This window comes from Brassica napus, chromosome A6, assembly GCF_020379485.1.
Source record: "Brassica napus cultivar Da-Ae chromosome A6, Da-Ae, whole genome shotgun sequence".
NCBI lineage: Eukaryota > Viridiplantae > Streptophyta > Magnoliopsida > Brassicales > Brassicaceae > Brassica > Brassica napus.
Genome location: NC_063439.1, coordinates 1431763 through 1452295, shown reverse-complemented (window position 1 = coordinate 1452295; position 20533 = coordinate 1431763). Strand labels below are relative to the sequence as shown.

Genomic DNA, 20533 nt, shown 5'->3' with positions numbered 1-20533 from the left:
TTAACATAACGAAAACTGTAAGATATGGTTTTACAAGTTGAATTTGAGCGGTTGCAAGGTTTACATCAATATTTTAAAACCAGACCGGACTGGTCGATTTTTTATCTGGTTTTGAGTTGTTTAAAAACTATTTGAATTAGACTATCAAAACCATCCTAACCAAAATTGGTCAAATCCGCCAAAAACCAATTCATATGATTCAAAACTAAAACCCAATTTTTTCTAATTTAAGTAAAATAGAATTTAAAATTTAAATAAAATAATATTTTTAAATTCAGAAAGTTTTTAAAAAAAAGTCATAGTAATTTTTAATATTTATCTTACTAACTTAGTATACATTATATTTATATTTCACGACCATATCAGTGTGAAAACATTATATAAATTAATAATATAATTTTACTTATATACTTTTAGTTACATAAGATAAAATCTAAAAACTCGGCCAACCAAGCTGACCGTTTTATCCAATTACATGCTTGAGTAAAGGTTTAATCCGGTTTTTAAAACATTGGTTTATTTTTCTTCAGAGCTTAGCTTGATGACTAATCAAATTCTACTTCACACAAACCTCCTTTTATTAAAATCCACAAGCGACAACACAAACATAACACTTAAACCACAAACATAACACCCAAGCACAAACAGAAAACATAGCCCATCAAGAGACCTCAAATCCACTAGTAGACCTCTGACATAACTTTATTCATATTTGGAAATCAAAGAACCAACCCACAATAAGCTTTTCATTTGGTGACTGGTGCAACATAGACTCCAATTTGATGAACCCAATCGCTAGATTTTCCATGGAACCCAACGATCTTGTTACCTTCTTCCTTAAGCTCAACATATTCTCCGCCAGTCATTCCAAATGGTTGAGATATCTGCTTATTAGTCTTGAATATTAAACTCGTCACCACTGTCACACCACGTCCCTCTGCATGGATTTTGTCATAGTAGACACCCACGGACGTAATGTACTCACCATCCGCAAGCTCAAACTACAAAAAAAGGATAAGAAATTTTTCAAGAATTCAAAATCTTGAGAAACATAAAACTTAACACTTATAGATAAAGAGAGAAAGAGTCACCGTTTCAACTCCAAGCGGTGATTGTTTGCCATGACCATCACCAACAACTTTCTGAGAGCCATTCTGGTACTCGACCGCCACGAAAGACACACCATCATTGTTCTGCCCTATTTGTATTTTCTTAACGCCGTCGAAAGCACCATCATCCCATGAAGCTCCTTCATCACCACCTACTGCTTGTAGCTTCTTGCTAGGTTTCAATGGAGTTGAGGCGATGGGAGCGAAGTAAGCTCCAAGAGAGTTGAGTTGATTGTCGGCGAAGCCATGGAAGCCGACAATCTTCTTGTCTTTCACTTCAAGTAATATATCTGTACCTTCATCTCCAGGATATTTTTCAAACCCGTAATAATCTGAAGTCTTTGTGTTGGTTGTGAACTGAATCCCGACAATCTTGTTGGATGAATCGGACCAACCTTTCACGGACAGGAGATACTCGTTGGGATGACTTATCTCAAACTGCAAGGTAATGAAAATTTTTAGTAAATCTCTAGGTAACTATTTTATAAAAAAACTTGAGAAAAAAGAAACTTGTAATACGTTATACGTACCGTTCCAATAATAGTTCTAGCTCCTCCTTTCACACCATGGGCAGGTCCTTCCTTTGTCTCTCCGTTCTTGACATATTCGAACTTGATTTGCTCAATCACTCGACTATATGCTACATGTATCTTCGTCACACCATCGTGATCACCACTGTCGTCCCATTGGTTGCCTCCCTTGCCGCCTTGTGCGTCAAGTTTTTGAGGACTAGAACCGCTGTTGGAACCACTTCCATTGTCGCCATTGCCACCAGGTTTAGAACCAGTGTCGAAGTAAGCTCCAATAGCATCAATAGCATTACCACCACGTCCATGAAACCCAATAAGTTTTCCTCCATTTTCATCTTTGAACTCGAATTCTGTTCCCTTCTTTTCACTGTCGATACCGAACAACGGAGAGGTAAAACCTTTGGAGGTTGTGAAGTAAAGCGATGTGATAAGCGTCGTATCATAGGTGTAGTTATGTTTGTAGGTTCCAGCAACTTCCGTGATACTATCGTTTGGATAGTCCACTGAAAACTGTATTTCATTTACCATTAGAAGCAAACGTATTAGTATCAAACTAATTGAATATTTTAAACATGAGTCACCACTAAATTTATTTTATACCTCTTGTAGTTTCCCACGAGCCGTTCCGTGCTCACGGACTTCAACTTTTCCATCTTTTACGTATTCGATCTTGATATAAGTTATGCTTAAGTTGTCTACTCCGACGGTTATTTTCTTCACACCTTCAAAACCAACATCGTCGAATGGTTCTCCCTTGTCACCACCAAGCGGTCCCTTCTTCCCGGGGACATCAGTGTTAGGACCGTCTTTACTAGGGACGTCGCCTCCGTCACCACCTTGTGAACCGGTGTCAAAGTAAGCTCCAATTGCATCAATAGCATTACCACCACGTCCATGCAAACCAATAAGCTTTCCTCCATTTTCACCTTTGAACTCGAATTCTGTTCCCTTCTTCTCACTGTTGATACCGAATAATGGAGAGGTGAAACCTTTGGAGGTTGTGAAGTAAAGCGATGTGATGAGAGTCGTATCATAGGTGAAAATATGTTTGTAGGTTCCACTAACGGCCGTAATACTATCGTTAGGATAGTCCACTGAAAACTGTTTATTAGAAACAAATCTATATTAGTAACGAACCAGTTGAATAGTGTGACAGAAAATCGCATTTATTACCTCTTGTAGTTCCCCACGACTTGTCCCGTGCTCACGGATTTCGACTTTTCCATCTTTCACATATTCGATCTTGATGTAAGTTACACTGTATTGATCGGCTCCAACGGTAATTTTCTTCACACCTTCGAAACCAACATCGTTGAACTCTTCTCCTTTTTCACCACCAAGAGGTCCCTTCTTCCCTGGGACATCGGTTTGTGAACCGCCGCCGCCGCCCTTACCTCCTTGTGAACCGGTGTCGAAGTAAGCTCCAATGGCATCAATCGCATTACCACCACGTCCATGGAACCCAAGAAGCTTTCCTCCATTTTCACCTTTGAACTCGAATTCTGTCCCCTTCTTTTCACTGTCGATACCGAATAATGGAGAGGTGAAACCTTTGGAGGTTGTGAAGTAAAGCGATGTGATAAGCGTCGTATCATAGGTGTAAACATGTTTGTAGGTTCCACTAACGGCCGTGATATTATCGTTCGGATAGTCCACTGAAAACTGTATATTTCATTTACCATTAGAAACAAAGTGTGTTAGTAATAATATAATATTAACTGAAGTCGCATAGAGAAATTTATTTACCTCTTTGAGTTCCCCACGAACTGTCCCATGCTCACGGACAACAACTTGTCCATCTTTTATGTACTCGATCTTGATGTATGTTACACTGTACTGATCTGCTCCGACGGTTATTTTCTTCACACCTTCGAAACCAACATCGTCAAATACATTTCCCTTATCACCACCAAGCGGTCCAATCTTTCCTGGTCCATCATTACCGGTTTCATTTCCTGAACCACCGCCGCCACCAGATTCATTTCCAGAACCACCAGGTTTTGAACCACCACCGCCGCCACCACCAGATTCATTTCCAGAACCACCAGGTTTTGAACCACCACCGCCGCCACCACCAGATTCATTTCCAGAACCACCAGGTTTTGAACCACCACCGCCGCCACCGCCGCCACCACCGGATTCATTTCCAGAACCACCAGGTTTTGAACCACCGCCGCCACCACCAGATTCATTTCCAGAACCACCAGGTTTTGAACCACCGCCACCGCCACCACCACCAGATTCATTTCCAGAACCACCAGGTTTTGAACCGCCACCGCCGGTTCCAGAGCCTCCAGGTTGTGGTTTGATGCTACCAGGGGTAGGAATGGGAGCAAAGTGAACGTCGAGGGAGCTGAGAGCATTGCCGCTGGTTCCTAGAAACCCAGCGATTTGGCTATCTTTGGGTGCGTCAGCTGAAAAGTAGTTTTGAGTTTTGTTTCCGTAAGGCCCATATGTCTTCTTGTTCGTCTTAAACGTTAGCGCCGTTATATGGTCTCCCGAAAAAGTGGTTTTGTAGTAACCAGACACACTTGTTATGTACTCGTCCGTGCTCAGTGTGAACTGCCATTTAAAAAAAAAACAGACAAACAATGTTTAATAAGGTGGTAGAACAATCTTGAAACTAATTAAAACTGTTTTACTAACTCCGTCTGATCTGGTGCCGACAGTGCCACGACGCTGGGACTTAAGGTTGGTTCCCTCGTATTCCACCTCGATAGATCTGATGACGTCATCAAATGTGAGCTGAACTTTCTTCACCTTGGCGTGCTTTCCGTCGTCCCAAGACATCTTGGCCTTTAAGATCCGTCAGATATCGCCTGAGAACTATAGGAGTAATAAAAATTACATTTCCTAAAAAGGAAGTTTTACATACTCGAAAGTAAAGAAAGGCACACTTATTCTAACCTAGTAATCTCATTGGTTGGACACTAAACTCAAAATAACAAATAGTACACATTATTTGCAAATATAGAATGTTCGTACATTATTTATTGTAAATAAATATTTATTTGTTAAAAATAAATTTAAATTACTAGTAGATTTTATCAGCTATTTTAATAAACTAAATTAATATGTCAGTATTTTATTGGTTTTAATAAAATATGAAAAACTGATAGAAACAATTAAAAAGTTGCAAAAAAAATTTTTTTTGTTAAAGGGTTTTCATAAAAAGTTGCAAAAAGTACTGACGAGAAACTAATGTCTGGATGAAAATGTACGATTAATCGGTAGCAGAAGAAGAAACAAGAAACAGAGCATGATATAAAAGCACAACAGATGAAAAATATAATGATAAATTTCATTGGGACAGTAGTTTTTTTTTTGCTTAACATTTGGGACAATAGTGGATATCAACAAAGCTACATTAATGTTTTTGTTAATGAAATTCTTAAATACAACAACTTTGTTTTGGCCTTAAAATACAACAACTTAATATTCCTTTTATAGTCTTTGAAATCTAGCCACCCAAAATCTCTGATTTTCATGGACTGTTCTATCTCTAAACTCTGAAAATGAGAGAAAGAGAGAGAGAGTACCTTAGTGGGAAGATGGATGAGGAGGAGAGTGAATTGCAATAATTGGGGTGGCAAATGGTTCGATATTTATTGGCGTCTTGGCGATAAGGTTGGTTAACGTTTCTTATTTGTCACATGGCGATATTCAACATTTTGGTTGTAACCGACCGGTAGAATTTATACTAACAAGAAAATAATGCTTACGGTCGGTCCCATTGATTATGAATGTAACAGTAGAATGATTGGATCAAAAGTTCCGAAAACAAAAAAAAACAGTAGAATGATTGGTGTGGAAATACGTACGTGTTCTTTAATTTATCGTCAAAATGGAAATAAATAATAAATATCCTTCTCAGTTTCACCGACCAGACAGAACTAATTTAATCAAATAAAGCCGAAAAATGTTGTACTACATATTATTACGTTCCCATTGGTTGGTTATGACTGTAAGAACGTTAACAATTGGTGCATAAATAAGTCTGTATATTTAAAGCTTTTTTTCTTTTGAAGAAAATAGGCTACTAAACATTTTAACAATATACATCTTAAATAAGAAAATAGTACACTTTAAAGCTCAAAACTTTAGTTTTCTTTTGGTCGTGGATAAAAATGTGTAGCATCCAAAGACATATAAATTGATTTAGACTACAGATGAAAAGACATGTATCGCTGGCTTTAGATTAACGACCTGAGAGCTGAGCTGAATCAGGTGATACACATGCTCTTCACATTTATAACTAATTTGGTTCTATAATCACGTGCAACATGCTATAGAGACACATCTTTTTGAAGTTATTAAGACGGTTGAATTATAAGCGATGCTGAAAATTTTGTTAGGTGTTAATCGAGCGTTTGGATTAATCCTAGTGCCTAACAGGAAAATACTGGAGATTAGCTTTGTAATTTATTTCGCACATACGTAATTTCTATTAAGGCGTTTCTACTCAAGTTGTATTTTTTCAAATACAAGTATACAACTTACTTTCATTAAATCAACCGGAATAATTACAAAAAAAAAGACATTTTCTTGGAAAATAAACATACGGTACAATAGCAATAAAAGATTAAACATGATAATTCCTTAACAAGTTGATAGCAAAGTCAAGATAGTGTTTGAATGCATCCAGAGAGCCTTCACGACAAACTCGGACAGCTGAAATTTAATCACTTTATGTTGTGACGTTGCACACCAACCCTCACCAAAGAGAGGAACAAAAATAGTCTCGATTGTGCATTCTTGCCCCACACATAAACCGCTACACAAGATGGCTAGATGGCTAACCGGTGAGTAAGCTGAAAAAATACTCGCTACCAGACCCAAGGAAATCTCTCCTTCCATAAAAAGGAGGCATGGTAGTGAGATACTCTGCTTGATGGAAGAAGAAGATGGAACCGGTAACAAAGTCGGTGAATCCACCGAACAATTCATTGTGAAAGAGTGATATGACAATGCTCGCATAATATAGATCTCAAGGAACCCTTCGGAAATCTTTGAACTAGTCAAAAATGCCAGTCCCATAACTAGCTGTCTCTCGGTATGGTGCAAAATTATAGGTATTGGTTGACTGAAGAAAGGTCCGTCAGATGCAATAAGGGTATACTGGGCTAGGCCCATACAGAAATAATTCTCGGCCAATTAAGAAACGGCTTGGTAGAAGCTCTAGCTCCGGGATAAGAGATGGAGATGGAACGGAGGCCACCGGTAGCAATGCGGGTGCAGCATGAACTTATCAAATTTTGAGTGTTCAGATCTGGACACTGGAGCCAGATTGGAGCAGCTTCCCAGGAATGCTTAATTAGATAAACAGTTTGTTGTGCCGTGTACGGGAAAAAGAAGAGATCTCATGTAGAGGTCTTTTGACGTAGAAAGTACTCAGAGCACTTACCAATCACAGTTTTGTCAAATATTCTTCTTTGTGAATAATACTCGAAGTCAGCCATATCACACTACTAAAAGCTCAATATACTGAGCAGGGAGCACGCCACGTAGGATAGTTAATTCAGACCAATCAAAAACATGTATGTTGACACGTCAGATCACATCAAGCCGAAAATTAAAAAACTGGCCTCTTTCGTGTGGGCTCATTGGTTTTGTTACGGTCCAAATTTTGCCAAGCTGTTTTCCATCGGTTGCTATTGTTATCCTTATTTAGTTTTCAAAATGTTTCTAATACAATTGTAACATTTTTCTTGAAGCGTGATATTTAAGATATTTTGTTTCGTCTCATGAACTCAAACCTGAGATAAGCATATGTGTGCCACATAGTGTGCGCTTCAAGAAACCACTAGGTCAATGTTATCTGGTTTATCACCATCGTAAATATCTTCACCATATTTGGTTCTTTGCCATGGAAGTAATAATAGCTATATCCTCATTTCTTTGATTGCAGGCTTGCAGCTTAATCATTCCCAACATCATTTAATGTTGATCGGAGTATTGTGTTGTTGTTGTGATGGCTAAGCCTAGACATCATAGCTTTTCCAGAACTCTATGGAACCTGCATATGGAATCAACGAGATGTCCCTCAACCGTTTATGCCTGATTTTTTAGGAAGCACGAGTGCTCATATTTCACCTTCCAATCCTAATGCTTCAGATGCTAAGTTAGTGCTTAACTACTCCATACAAACAGGGTAGGCGTTTTATCTTGAGTTTTTGTGTGATTGGGTTATATGATTATTTTCTTATATATGTTCTGTTTGTGGTTTTGAATTTCATAGAGCTCATATAATCATGTTCTAATTCAAATATGACTCTCTCTCTCTCTCTCTTATTTTAAATTATTTTAAATTTGTAGACACAAGGCAATGAATAAATACAAAAACATTTAAATTTCTAACAATTTAATACTTTAAAATTGATTGTAATATATATATACACGATTTATATTCAAATATAAGTGCAAATTTTTTAATTTAACTAAAGATTATACAAATATCCCGGGCGTAGCCTGGAAAAATCTCATATCTTTTTAATAATACTACCAGACATGCACTGAGAGCAACTTTGTAAAATATACTATATACTAAAAATCTTATTTATATGATTGCAAGTTCTTATCGCCATATAAGTAACGATGTAGAATTGTGTTCTGCAAAAAACAATATTGATAAGCATATACTCGGTTAGAAGATTTTGAACTATCATATTAAAATAATGTATAAATTTAAAGTGTTAAGTGTTAGTATGGTCTACAAAAACATTCTATGTTAGTGGTCATAGTATAATAAGAAATCTTAAAAAATACAAAAATAAATTCTTATCAATATGATTCCAAGTTTATATCAAAATATTAGTAATTGAATAGAAATGTCTTATGCAGAAAAACAAAGCAGATTAGGATTGCATATGGTCGTTATAATTGTTTTTTGAACATCCATATTAAAATTGATATATGATTTAATGAGTTAGTGTTAGAATGATTTTAGAAGTTAACCAATCATTCATTCATTCTGTGCATGTGTTCACTTTCAAATACTATTTGATAGAGTTTGTATAAATGATTTGTGAAGACTAAGTGTGGTTTCAAGACTTTTTTGTATTAACCTTACATTATCAAATAATGAAATTCACATTTATTTCAATGACACACATACACACACAAACATGGTAAAACAGACTTCGGATGGCCTTATTTTATGTAATCAAAGAAAAAGGATTTTAAATGGCAAGCCTGTAATTGGCGATAAAGAACTCCGATCTGATGAAACTAATCACCAGCTTTTCCGTCGAACCCGGCAACTTTTTAACCAGAACCAGTCTCGAAGTGAGCCCCAATGGCATCGATGGCAGTACCACCACGTCCATAAATTCCAAGAAGCTTTCCTCCATTTTCACCTTTGAGTTCGAAATCTTTTCCCTTAGCTACACCAAATAATGGAGAGGTAAAGCCCTTGGAGGTGGTGAAGTACAAAGATGTGATAAGAGTTGTATCATAGTTGAAAATATGATTGTAGCTTCCACCAACAGCTACAATATTGTCTCCCGGATAGTTCACCGTGAACTGTATTTCATTTTCCATTATAAACAATGAATTAACTGAATATTAACGAAATTCAACAAACAAAATTTTATATGTTTTGACCTCTTTTAGCTCCCCGCGATTCGTCCCATGTTCACGAACTATGACTTTTGCATCCTTTTGGTATTCGATCTTGATATAAGTTATACTGTACTCATCTGCTCCAACAGTTATTTTCTTCAAACCATCAAAAACACCATCGTCGAATGTGTTTCCCTTGTTACCCCCAAGCGGTCCGAAGTGAGCCCCAATGGCATCGATGGCAGTACCAGCACGTCCATATATTCCACGAAGCTTTTCTCCATTTTCACCTTGGAGCTCGAATTCTTTTCCCTTCGCCACACCAAATAATGGAGAGGTAAAGCCCTTGGAGGTGGTGAAGTGCAAAGATGTGATAAGCGTTGTATCATAGTTGAAAATATGATTGTAGGTTCCACCGACGGCTACAATACTGTCTTCTGGATAGTTCACTGAAAACTGTATTTCATTTTTTCATTAGGAAAAAGAAGAAATAACCAAAGCAACTGAATATTAACAAAACTTTATATGTTTTGACCTCTTGTAGCTCTCCCCTGTTTGTCCCGTGTTCACGGACTTCATCTTTTCCATTATTTTCGTATTCGATTTTGATATAAGTTACACTGTACTCATCCGCTCCAACAGTCAAGGTTTTCACACCATCGAGAAAACCATCGTCAAATCTGTTTCCCTTGTTACCACCTAGCGGTCCGAAGTTAGCTCCAATGGCATCAAGAGCTTGACCAGCACGTCCAAAGAAACCAATAAGCTTTTCTCCATATTTGCCCTCCAAGGTGAATTCTGTCCCAGCTGGTTGTCCAGATTCTGTTGTTCCACCGAGTATTGGAGATGTTCTTCCAGTGTTGGTTTTAAAGATTAGTGATTTGATCAGCGGTACTTCATAGTATCGAACACTATCATAGCTTCCACCAACAGATGTGATATATTCATTCGGATAATCCACTGAAAACTGGATTTAATTTCCATTAGAAACAAACAAGTCATTAGTATTTAAGCGTTTAATTTGAACTGGTTACAAGGTATTAAAGAAGTAACGATATTTTTGTTGAGAAAATGTCAATCATATAATACACAGGCACTGGCGTTCAAACTTTCCCATCACCTGATTTGATTTTCAATTTTCGTTGACCTAGTTAGGGTAACCTGAAACTCAAACTGAACCAACCAGAAAAAAATGATTCCGAACAAAACCGAATTCAACATAAATATTCGAATGAGTTGTTTAAAGTTATTTAAAGTTTTAAGTTTTACCCGAATGAAATCCAAATCCATTTGAGTACTCGAAAAATTTAAATTTTTCAAAAATCTAACAAAAACATACTAAACCCAATTCTGAATAAGTATTAAAAATACTCTAAAATATTAATAATAACAACATCTCAAAAACAACTTTATTTTGATGTTTGGAAAAAGCCTCAAATTTAAAGTTTAATGGTGTTCCTCTCCAAAAGCAAAATCTTATATTGAACTTTCAAAGTTTTATAGGTCTTTACAATTGCTTAAAACTTCTTAAACTCATAAAACGTTTATAATAAATAATAATCGACAATAATGATACTCTTTATGAATTTATCAGTTTGAACATGAAGAATAATATAATGAATTCATTGAAAACAATGCCTTTAGATTAAACCAAAATTATATGGATAACGTTTTTGAGGTTTTGGAAATTTTAAATCATATTTACATAATTTTAGTAGTATTCTAATATTTAAACTTTAGGTATGATAGTTAAATTATATGTAAAAAATTATGAGATGTGAAATTATAAGGATTAAAATGATAAAATAAAAAAGAAAAAAGTTGATACAATTATTTTTAAAAATATAAGTGTAAGAAGTAAGAACACATAAACTTTATATTTGAAGTTTTAATGTTGCTTTTAGAGATACTTCAAACACTTCAATTAAGCATCTAACATATGAATAAAAAAGAACTCAAATATTCAATTTAATGTATACTTTTGGTCTATTGTTATAAATTTTCAAAATGAATATGTTGTATACTAACTTTTATTTTTTATTTTGAGTTATATTATGAATATTAAAATATTTTTAAATAACATAAATGAGTATTCGTTTGACGAAAAGTGTGTAATAAAATATTTTTATAACAAAGTTTCCCAAAATGTTACCTCTTTTAATTCCCCACGAATTGTTCCATGTTGACGGGATTCAAGTTTCCCATCCTTTTCATATTCGATCTTGATCATTGATATACAGTTAAAAAGACCTCCCTCTACTGACACAACTATTTTCTTCACACCATCGAAAACACCATCATCGAATGCTTCTCCCAAGTATCCACCCACTGCTCCCACCTTTTTGGACATTATTTCCTTTTATTACCTTTACAAAAACCTGAAAGATTGAATCGAGAAGCAAAAGAAAATGGTCTTTTGTTACTTCAAACTACACTAAGTTCACATGTAATAAAACAAAGGAAGAAAAAAGTAAAATAGAGAGAGAGAGAGAGAGAGAGAGAGAGAGAGAGAGAGAGAGAGTACCTGAATGGCAAGATGAGGATGAGAGTGAGTTGGGGATAGCAAATGGTATGATATTTATAGCAATTTTGGCGGTAAGGTTAGCTCATGCTATTTATTTGTCACGTGGGGATATTCAACATTTTTGCCATTCCTGACGAAACAATAAAAGAAAAATGAATGTCCTTTTCAATTTTCTCCCACCATATAAAATATCTAAAAAGAAAACAAGGTTAAAAATGTCCGTTAGCAAAGGCTATTTATTTGAACAAAAAAAAAAAAAAGCAAAGGCTATTTATTTGTCACGTGGGGTATATTAACTATGTTTGGCTGACAGAAAAAAAAAATTGTCCTTCTCAGTTTTCTCCTACCACAAATAAAATATCTAGCCGAATAAGGCTAATTTTTGTAGGTCTTGATCGTAACAGTTCTATTGTTTAAAAAAAAGATCGTAACAGTTCAATAATTGGTGTATAAATAAGTTCTTACTTTAATATTTTTGCTTTAGGTTAAAAAACAAAAATCGAAATGGCTAAAAGTTAGTTTCAAAAAGAAAAATGGCTAGAAGTGTTTTGAGTTCTGACAAGTGTTAAAACTTGATAATTGAAACATAGATGTAAAAGTTCTGTAGAGCATTTCCAACCATATTCTATTTTCAAAAATGTTCTAATTTCATTCTATTTTTATTCTATAATAAAGTAAAAATACATTTATTTTAGAAATGAATTATATTTTATGTTCATTACTTTATTTTTACTTTAAAGTTGAGTAGAGAATAAACCACACTCTATTATAGAGTTATTCTATTTTAAAATAAAATATGAATTACAATGGAAATGCTTTTAATAATGAAAAAATAAAATAGTTTAAAAGTTGCAAGAAATGCGTAAACCAATCATATAACGAATCACGTGTACGAAATACATGACTTATTTCTGGTAAATATTTTATAGCCACTAGTGCTGTCCCTTTTTACTTATATAGTAACTGTGGCCTAAAGCTGTGGCCTATAGCAAATACTCCCTCTGTTTTACAATACATGATATTTTGGCTTAATGCACAAAGATTAAGAAATTTCTTTTCTTTCAAAAAAATAACTTAAAAATATAATTTAAAACTCATTCAACCAATTACATAAATAACTGCAATATCTGATTGGTTGCACAGTTTTCAGTAAAATTAAAGATAATATAAAAAAATCAAAACATCATCTATTTTGAAACAAAAACAATTTTCTAAAACATCATCTATTCTGAAACGGAGGGAGTATATAAATGAGGCCCATAACTATATACTATTTTTTTTGCTTTAATATTTACTTTTCTGAGATATTATTTGACTAAGACTATATATACAGTATTTTCAAGATTTAAACCATTCATTCATCTTTTAACATAGTCTATGTTATTTTCTCTTTCTTCTGCTTCATTATTCAACATATATTCAACTTTAACACATTACAATAATTTTGTTAACTTTACAAATTAATCATATACTCCTAACTTCTAGCAACCCAGACAAGTAAAATTTTGCCAGCTCTATAATTACATTAAAAATTATATAAATTAATATTCAATAAATAAATATAATAAATTAATAAATTTTATCAGTCTTTAGTTGTGCCAATATAAAATATAACAATTTATTAAGATATTCACTCCACAGACAACGTTTGGATCCTAAAGCAGGCTCGGTGATCAATCTCATCTTCCAGTTTCCATCTACCTTATATGGAGGTAAGAAATGCTCGGGTCTTTACTTCCACCTCCACTTCTGCTGCTGGTTTCTGTCATGCTTTGGATCGTCTACTCCGGGACAGACTCATCTCCTTCCCGTTTCCAGACCAGTCACCATCGTTGCTGCAGTTCTATTTTTTGTGTACTAGACCTCCATGAGGTTCGTCCGCGCTAGTAGTAGGTTGTTTTTTAGTTTCTTTCTTGCAGAAATAAGTTGTATGCAACATTTATAAATCTTAGAAAATGGTATAAATTTAACATTTTACCAACAAACAAAAAATTTCACATTTTTATTAAAACACACACAAACACACAAGCATGGTAAAAGCAGACTTCGGATGGCCTTATTTTATGTAATCAAAGAAAAAGCAATTAAATGGCAAGCCTGAATTGGCGATAATGGACCCCATGAAAACCGGCGATTTTTTAACCAGAACCAGTCTCGAAGTGAGCCCCAATGGCATCAATGGCAGTACCATCACGTCCATAAATTCCAAGAAGCTTTCCTCCATTTTCACCTTTGAGCTCGAAGTCTTTTCCTTTTTTCACACCAAATAATGGAGAGGTAAATCCCTTAGAGGTTGTGAAGTACAACGATGTGATAAGCGTTGTATCATATTTGAAAATATGATTGTAGCTTCCACCAACAGCTACAATATTGTCTTCCGGATAGTTCACCGAGAACTGTATTTCATTTTTTTTAACTATAAAGAATCAATTAATAGCGCGAAGCAGCTGAATGTTAACGAAATTCAACAAACAAATTTTATATGTTTTGACCTCTTTTAGAATCCCGTCAAACGTCCCATGTTCACGGACTATGACCTTTCCATCCTTTTGGTATTCGATCTTCATATAAACTATACTGTACTCATCTGCTCCAATGGTTAATTTTTTCACACCATCGAAAAAACCATCGTCGAATGTGTTACCCTTGTTACCACCAAGCGGTCCGAAGTGAGCCCCAATGGCATCGATGGCAGTACCACCACGTCCATAAATTCCACGAAGCTTTTCTCCACTTTCACCTTGGAGCTCGAAGTCTTTACCCTTGGCCACACCAAACAATGGTGAGGTAAATCCCTTGGAGGTGGTGAAGTACAAAGATGTGATAAGCGTTGTATCATAGTTGAAGATATGATTGTAGGTTCCACCAACGGAGACAATATTGTCTTCCGGATAGTTTACCGAGAACTGTATTTCATTTTTCCATTAGAAACAATGAAATAATAGTAATGCAACTAAATATTAACTAGATTCAACAAACATAATTTTATATGTTTTGACCTCTTTTAACTCCCCCCGGTTTGTCCCGTGTTCACGGACTTCATCTTTTCCATTATTTTCGTATTCGATCTTTATATAAGTTACACTGTACTCACCCGCTGCAACAGTTACTTTTTTAACACCGTCGAGAATACCATCGTCGAATTTGTTTCCCTTGTTACCACCCAGGGTCCCAAGTAAGCTCCAATGGCATCAAGAGCTTGACCAGCACGTCCAAAGAATCCAAGAAGCTTTTCTCCATACTTACCCTCCAAGGTGAATTCTGTCCCAGCTGGTTGTCCCGATTCTGTTGTCCCACCGAGCACTGGAGATGCTCTTCCAGTGTTGGTCTTAAAGATTAGTGATTTGATCAGGAGTGATTGATAGTATGTTCGAACAATATCATAGCTCCCACCAACAGATGTGATATATTCATTGGGATGATCCACTATAAACTGGATTCAATTTCCATTAGAAACAAACAAATCATTATTTAAGCGCTTAATTTGAACTGGTTACAAAATACACACTCCGTATCACTTTAAGTGGTGTTTAGAGAAAAAAAATTTGTTTCAAAATAATTGATGTTCTCATATTCTAGGTAAAATTTAATATCATTTTAATTTTCTGACCAATTACAAAGTAATAAACTTTTTTTTATTGGTTGAATTAATTTCATTTAATGATATTTTTATGTAATCAAGATAAATTATATATAAATTTGTATGTTTCTTAATCCATGTGCAAGAACCTTAAAACCCACTTAAAGTGATACAAATGGAGTAATAAAGAAGCAACGACATTTTTGTTGGGAAAATTCCAAAAATCATATTCCTTATGTTTCTAAGAGATCCATTTTTTTTTGTGTTTACACATATTAAGAAAATATATTAAAATTTATTTTTATATGTAATGTTTTTTTGGTCTTTGTTAATTTCTATAGTTTTAGATCAAACATGCATCTTTTTGGAAATATAGTTTTTATTATAAAATATTTATCTTTTGGAAACCGGGGGAATATATTACACTTTCGATTTTCAAAAATTTTCTTCACCTGATTTGTGTTTCAATTTTCATAGACCTAGGAATGAGGAAAATTTGAATCCGAAAACTCAAACTCAAACCAACCCAACATAAATATCTGAATTGGTCTTGTTTATTCGTTATTTGGTTTTATCCGGATCCAGGTTGAACTTGATCAATAGTTACCCAAAACCTTGAAATTTTAGAAAATTTAACAAAAAACTATCAAATTCAATTATAAATAAGTATTTAAATTATTTTAAGAAAATCAGTAATACTTTAAATAAGTATATAAAATATTAATTAATAATTTAAATACCCAGTTTAATGTATATTTTTGTCTTCTGGGAAATGCAAAAAATCGTATATTACACACTTTCGGCTTTCAAACTTTTCCACCACCTTATTTGTTTTCCAATTTTCATTGACAAGTTAGGGGTACTGTTCAAAATATTCGAAACAAAATCGAATCTAACATAGATATTAAAATGTGTAGTAGAAGAATTTTATAACAAAATTTCCCAATTTTTTACCTCTTTTAATTCCCCACGAACCGTTCCATGTTGACGGGATTCAAGTTTCCCGTCCTTTTCATATTCGATCTTGATCATTGATATACAGTTATAAGGACTTCCCTCTACTGAGACAATTATTTTCTTCACACCATCGAAAACACCATCGTCGAATGCATCTCCCAAGTAATTACCCACTGGTCCCACCCTTTTGGACATTATCTCTTTTCTTAGCTTTGCACAAAACCTGAAAGATTGTATTAAGAAGCAAAAAAACATGGTATTTTGTTACTTAAAACTACCCATAAGTTCGTCATGTAAATAATAACAAAGGAAGAAGATATAGAGTGTGTGAGAGAGAGAGTACCTGAATGGCAAGATGAGGATGAGAGTGAGTTGGGGATAGCAAATGGTTTGATATTTATAGCCATTTGGCGGTAAGGTTAGCTAATGCTATTTATTTGTCACATGGGGATATTCAACAACTTTTTCCAACCTCGACGAAAAAATAAAAGAAAAATGAATGTCCTTCTCAGTGTTTCCGACCATAAATAAAATATCAAAAAAGTTAGCCAATGCTATTATTTGTAACATGGGGTATTATTAAGAGAAATTTACATTGGAGGACACATTTTGACTTTCTAATTACACTAAAGAACACATCCCACTTGCAACACACATTTGTCTTACCGTTTGTCCATTATACCCTTGAAAGCTTTTTCTCTCTCGTTACCTTCTTGTTGTAACTAAGCAGATTTTTTTTTTTTTAAAAACAAAATCATTAACTGATAAAATTCTAACTTCCCCAATTCTCACAAATCACAATCTCTAATCCGCTTAAATAACAATATCTATCGTTAATGGAAAGCTACATCCCTAAACCCACCGACGGAACCACTCTCCCTCTCTCGTTGAGCTCCAGCAAAAGGCTTGAACCAATCATCATCTCGTTTAGCTCAGACAGAGGGCTCTGTTCTTCACCACGAGCAACCACTGGCGCCATACACACTTTTAATTCTCTTAGAGCCGCTGCAATTCCTCTTAGAACCTCTGCAAATCTGCAAAGACACAAACCCTGCAACTCTAGCCGTAGATCGTGCAATGATTGGTATGAGACAAAGTTTCAAACTTTTTCCTATTCATGTTCTTATTGATGGTGATTTGTTCCCTTTTCGTTTGTTAATTTTTGAAGCAGTTGGAACAACAATTGGAGTATGAGTGTGTATTCTCGTCCCAATTTCTCTTCTATGCAAGTCATCATATATACAATAGATTTAGTTTTCTTCTCAGGTTCACTCCGTGTAAAGAATCAGTACACAAAGGTATCTGTTTATGTCTCTTCCGTCTTGCATTCGGAAATACTCTTATCCTGTGTTTTTTTAAAACATTTTATTTCTTTGTCTCAAGACCTACCTTTATGGTTATCTGTTGAAAAGCCATCTACCTCTGAAATTGAATTAGATGAAGATGGTGTTTGGAACATTGCTGAGGAAAAGGATAAGAGCTTCATTGCTAACTGTTTATGCTTTTGATATCTCATTATTCATAAGGTTGACATTTTGTTTGGCATATATGTTTTGTCACACAAACACAAATCACCACCAAATAATTGTCCATTGTACAGATCCACGCACGTCTATCTATCCATATGTATATTTTATCCATATGCATATGTTCATGCATATCTGTCCACAAATAACCGTTCATGATTACCCGTCCACACTCATACGCATGTACTCCTACATGTTTATATGTCCACATGTAGCCGTCCACGCTTATCTTCTCTCTATAAATATTTTTCAAATATGAACTATTTACAAACTAAATATATATGTTACCAAATAATTCTTTTAACCAAACAGAAAAAAACTAAAAAATGAAAATAAAAGTTTTTTTTAACGTTTTTTCATCCATCTATATGTCCACATCTTTTCTATTAACTTATTTTTCTTCTATGTCCACACTTCTCTTGTCCATGTATTGTTTTTCTATGTCCATAATTTTCTGTCCACATTAAAATATATAAAAAATATATATGAAAATAGATGGTAAAATGTAGAGAAAAAGAAATTACAATTTATAGTAGTAATTATTTTTGCTTTATATGTCTTAGACTTTGAAAAAAACAAATAAACATAAAATGGAATGAAAAATAATAACTGTTAACTTATTTTTCTTCTATGTCCACAATTTTCTGTCCACACTTATCGTATCCATGTTTTTTTTCTATGTCCACAATTGTCTGTCCACATTTCTCGTGTCCACGTATTTTTATATAATTGTTAAAATATATAAAAAATATATATATGAAAATAGATGTTAAAATGTAGAGAAAAAGAAATTACAATTTATAGTAGTAATTATTTTTGCTTTATATGTCTTAAACTTTGGAGAAAAAAACAAAAAAACATAAAATGGAGTGAAAAATAATCATTGTTAACGTATTTTTCTTCTATGTCCACAATTTTCTGTCCACACTTATCGTGTCCATGTATTTTTTTTTCTATGTCCACAATTGTCTGTCCACATTTCTCGTGTCCACGTATTTTTATATAATTATTAAAATCTATAAAAAATATATATGAAAATGGATGTTAAAATGTAGAGAAAAAGAAATTATAATTTATAGTATTAATTATTTTTGCTTTATATGTCTTAAACTTTGGAAAAAGAACAAATAAACATAAAATGGAATGAAAAATAATAATAATATAAATAAAATAACTAACTAACTCAATTGTTGTTGAATTGTACGTTGATTTTTACGTCTTCAAACCGTTTAAACCTTTAATTTTAACTGCAACCAAACATAAATCTAGTTAGCTTTCGGATGCCTCTTTAAAAATAATATTCTTCAGCTTATTCAAAGGAAAGGTCATTTCTGTCCAAAATAAAACAACTGTACACATAAAGTGTGTCAACTAGACAATGTGTCTCCAAGCGTAAACATAAGACATAATGTGTCTCTCTATGTAAGTCTCTCTATTATTAAATATTTTTGGCCGTCGGAAAAAAAAAATGTCATTCTCAGTTTTCACCCACCACAAATAAATATCTAGCCGAATATGGTCAATTTTGTTGGGTTTTGATTGTAGTTAGAAGGTGCAAAATCAATACGTGTTGAGACTGCATATTTTCATCTGTCTTGTATCCGATAGGAGTAAGAGCTCTCTTTCTCGGTATGCCAGAGCTAACGAGATAAACTAAGATAGAGTTTATCTCGTACGAACTCTTTGAACTCTTTTTTTTTCTTTGTTTGAACTCTTTATTCGCTGGTAAACGATGTCTCGATAAGATGGTAGAAGATAAGCCCAAGATCTCTGTTGAGGGCCCATGAAGCTGACGTTTCGACCGGGACGGCGAAACCGATGTCTCGCTCAAGACGATGAAACAGATATCTCTTGCAAGGTCGATAAACTTTAATCAACGGTCTAGAACAAAATAAAAGAGATCTCGCAGCACATCGAGCTGAATTGCTCTGAAAACATAGGTCACAGGCCAGCATCTCGATATGGAATCATCCGCGGCAACCCAAGTTGAAGATGTAAGTTCCTACTGTGTTCTGATCAGTGGCGGATGCAGTGAACAAACAGGATGGTCAATTGACCCACATCAATTTTAAAATTTAACTTAATGTGAGTATATAATTGTAACAAATATTGATTAATTAGTTCAATTTTTACAATTTGACCCCCTTGATAATTATGAAATCTCCACTGCTTTTTATATAATCTAATTTTGACCCACCTAGATTTGGATCCTACCTCCGCCACTGGTTCTGATATAGTTTGTGATGTATTTAAGACGTGGGTCAAGATGTATGTCAAGACGTTGAGTTGTGAAGATGCTTACAAGGAAGTTTCCTTACATGGATTGCATGTGTAAGTGGAACTTGGAAAATGAAAAAGAATATATTTTGAAGACAAATGACGTTTTTTATTAAGCTAAGGGTTTTGTTCGAAGATGAAGTGTTACTTGGAGAGGAATAGGAGATTTCTTTATATGGAAATGAAAGTTCATTAAAATGCACTTAATGAACTTGGAAAGCAAGTTTAAGGTTTATTATATAAGGAGGGACGTGCCTTATGAGAAGAGAAGAACGTAGAGAATAAAAAAAAAAGGTTTTCATTGTTTATTGTATTGCTTGGTGTCGAAGTACATTCTAAAGCATTGTATTGTCTGATGGAGTCCGACGTAGACTTAGTTTGACAGCGTTAGTGTTGACGCTGTGCATGGTGGTGTTGGTGGTCTATGAAGATTGCAGCTGTTTGAAGACATTGAGCTCTGGTGCTGTCAG

General features: G+C 34.4%; 1 protein-coding gene, 1 long non-coding RNA gene and 1 pseudogene across 8 annotated transcripts; 1 reads left to right on the top strand and 2 right to left on the bottom strand.

Annotated features, from left to right (window-relative positions):
* Positions 1-560: 560 nt before the first annotated feature.
* LOC106349654 (jacalin-related lectin 34-like) lies at positions 561-5302 on the bottom strand. Of its 7 annotated transcripts, none has more exons than XM_048781782.1 (8): positions 5179-5294; positions 4286-4465; positions 3386-4201; positions 2813-3301; positions 2240-2740; positions 1640-2149; positions 1092-1547; positions 561-1001 (listed from the first exon to the last, which is right to left on the bottom strand). In XM_048781782.1, the coding sequence occupies exons 2-8, from the start codon at positions 4427-4429 to the stop codon at positions 747-749; spliced, it is 3171 nt and encodes a 1056-aa protein (XP_048637739.1). In that variant the 5' UTR covers positions 4430-4465; positions 5179-5294; the 3' UTR covers positions 561-746. The 7 variants fall into 7 exon arrangements, with proteins under 7 accessions (XP_048637739.1, XP_048637738.1, XP_048637740.1 ...); XM_048781781.1 differs by having other exon boundaries at positions 4286-4458; positions 5179-5283; XM_048781783.1 differs by having other exon boundaries at positions 4286-4469; positions 5181-5222.
* Positions 5303-8677: 3375 nt separating this feature from the next.
* Positions 8678-16836, bottom strand: LOC125575815 (annotated as a pseudogene).
* A 295-nt stretch (positions 16837-17131) lies between these two features.
* Positions 17132-17918, top strand: LOC125610081. Its single transcript, XR_007340103.1, has 2 exons — positions 17132-17344; positions 17429-17918. It is a non-coding gene; the product is annotated as an uncharacterized LOC125610081 (long non-coding RNA).
* The last annotated feature ends 2615 nt before the right edge of the window (positions 17919-20533 follow it).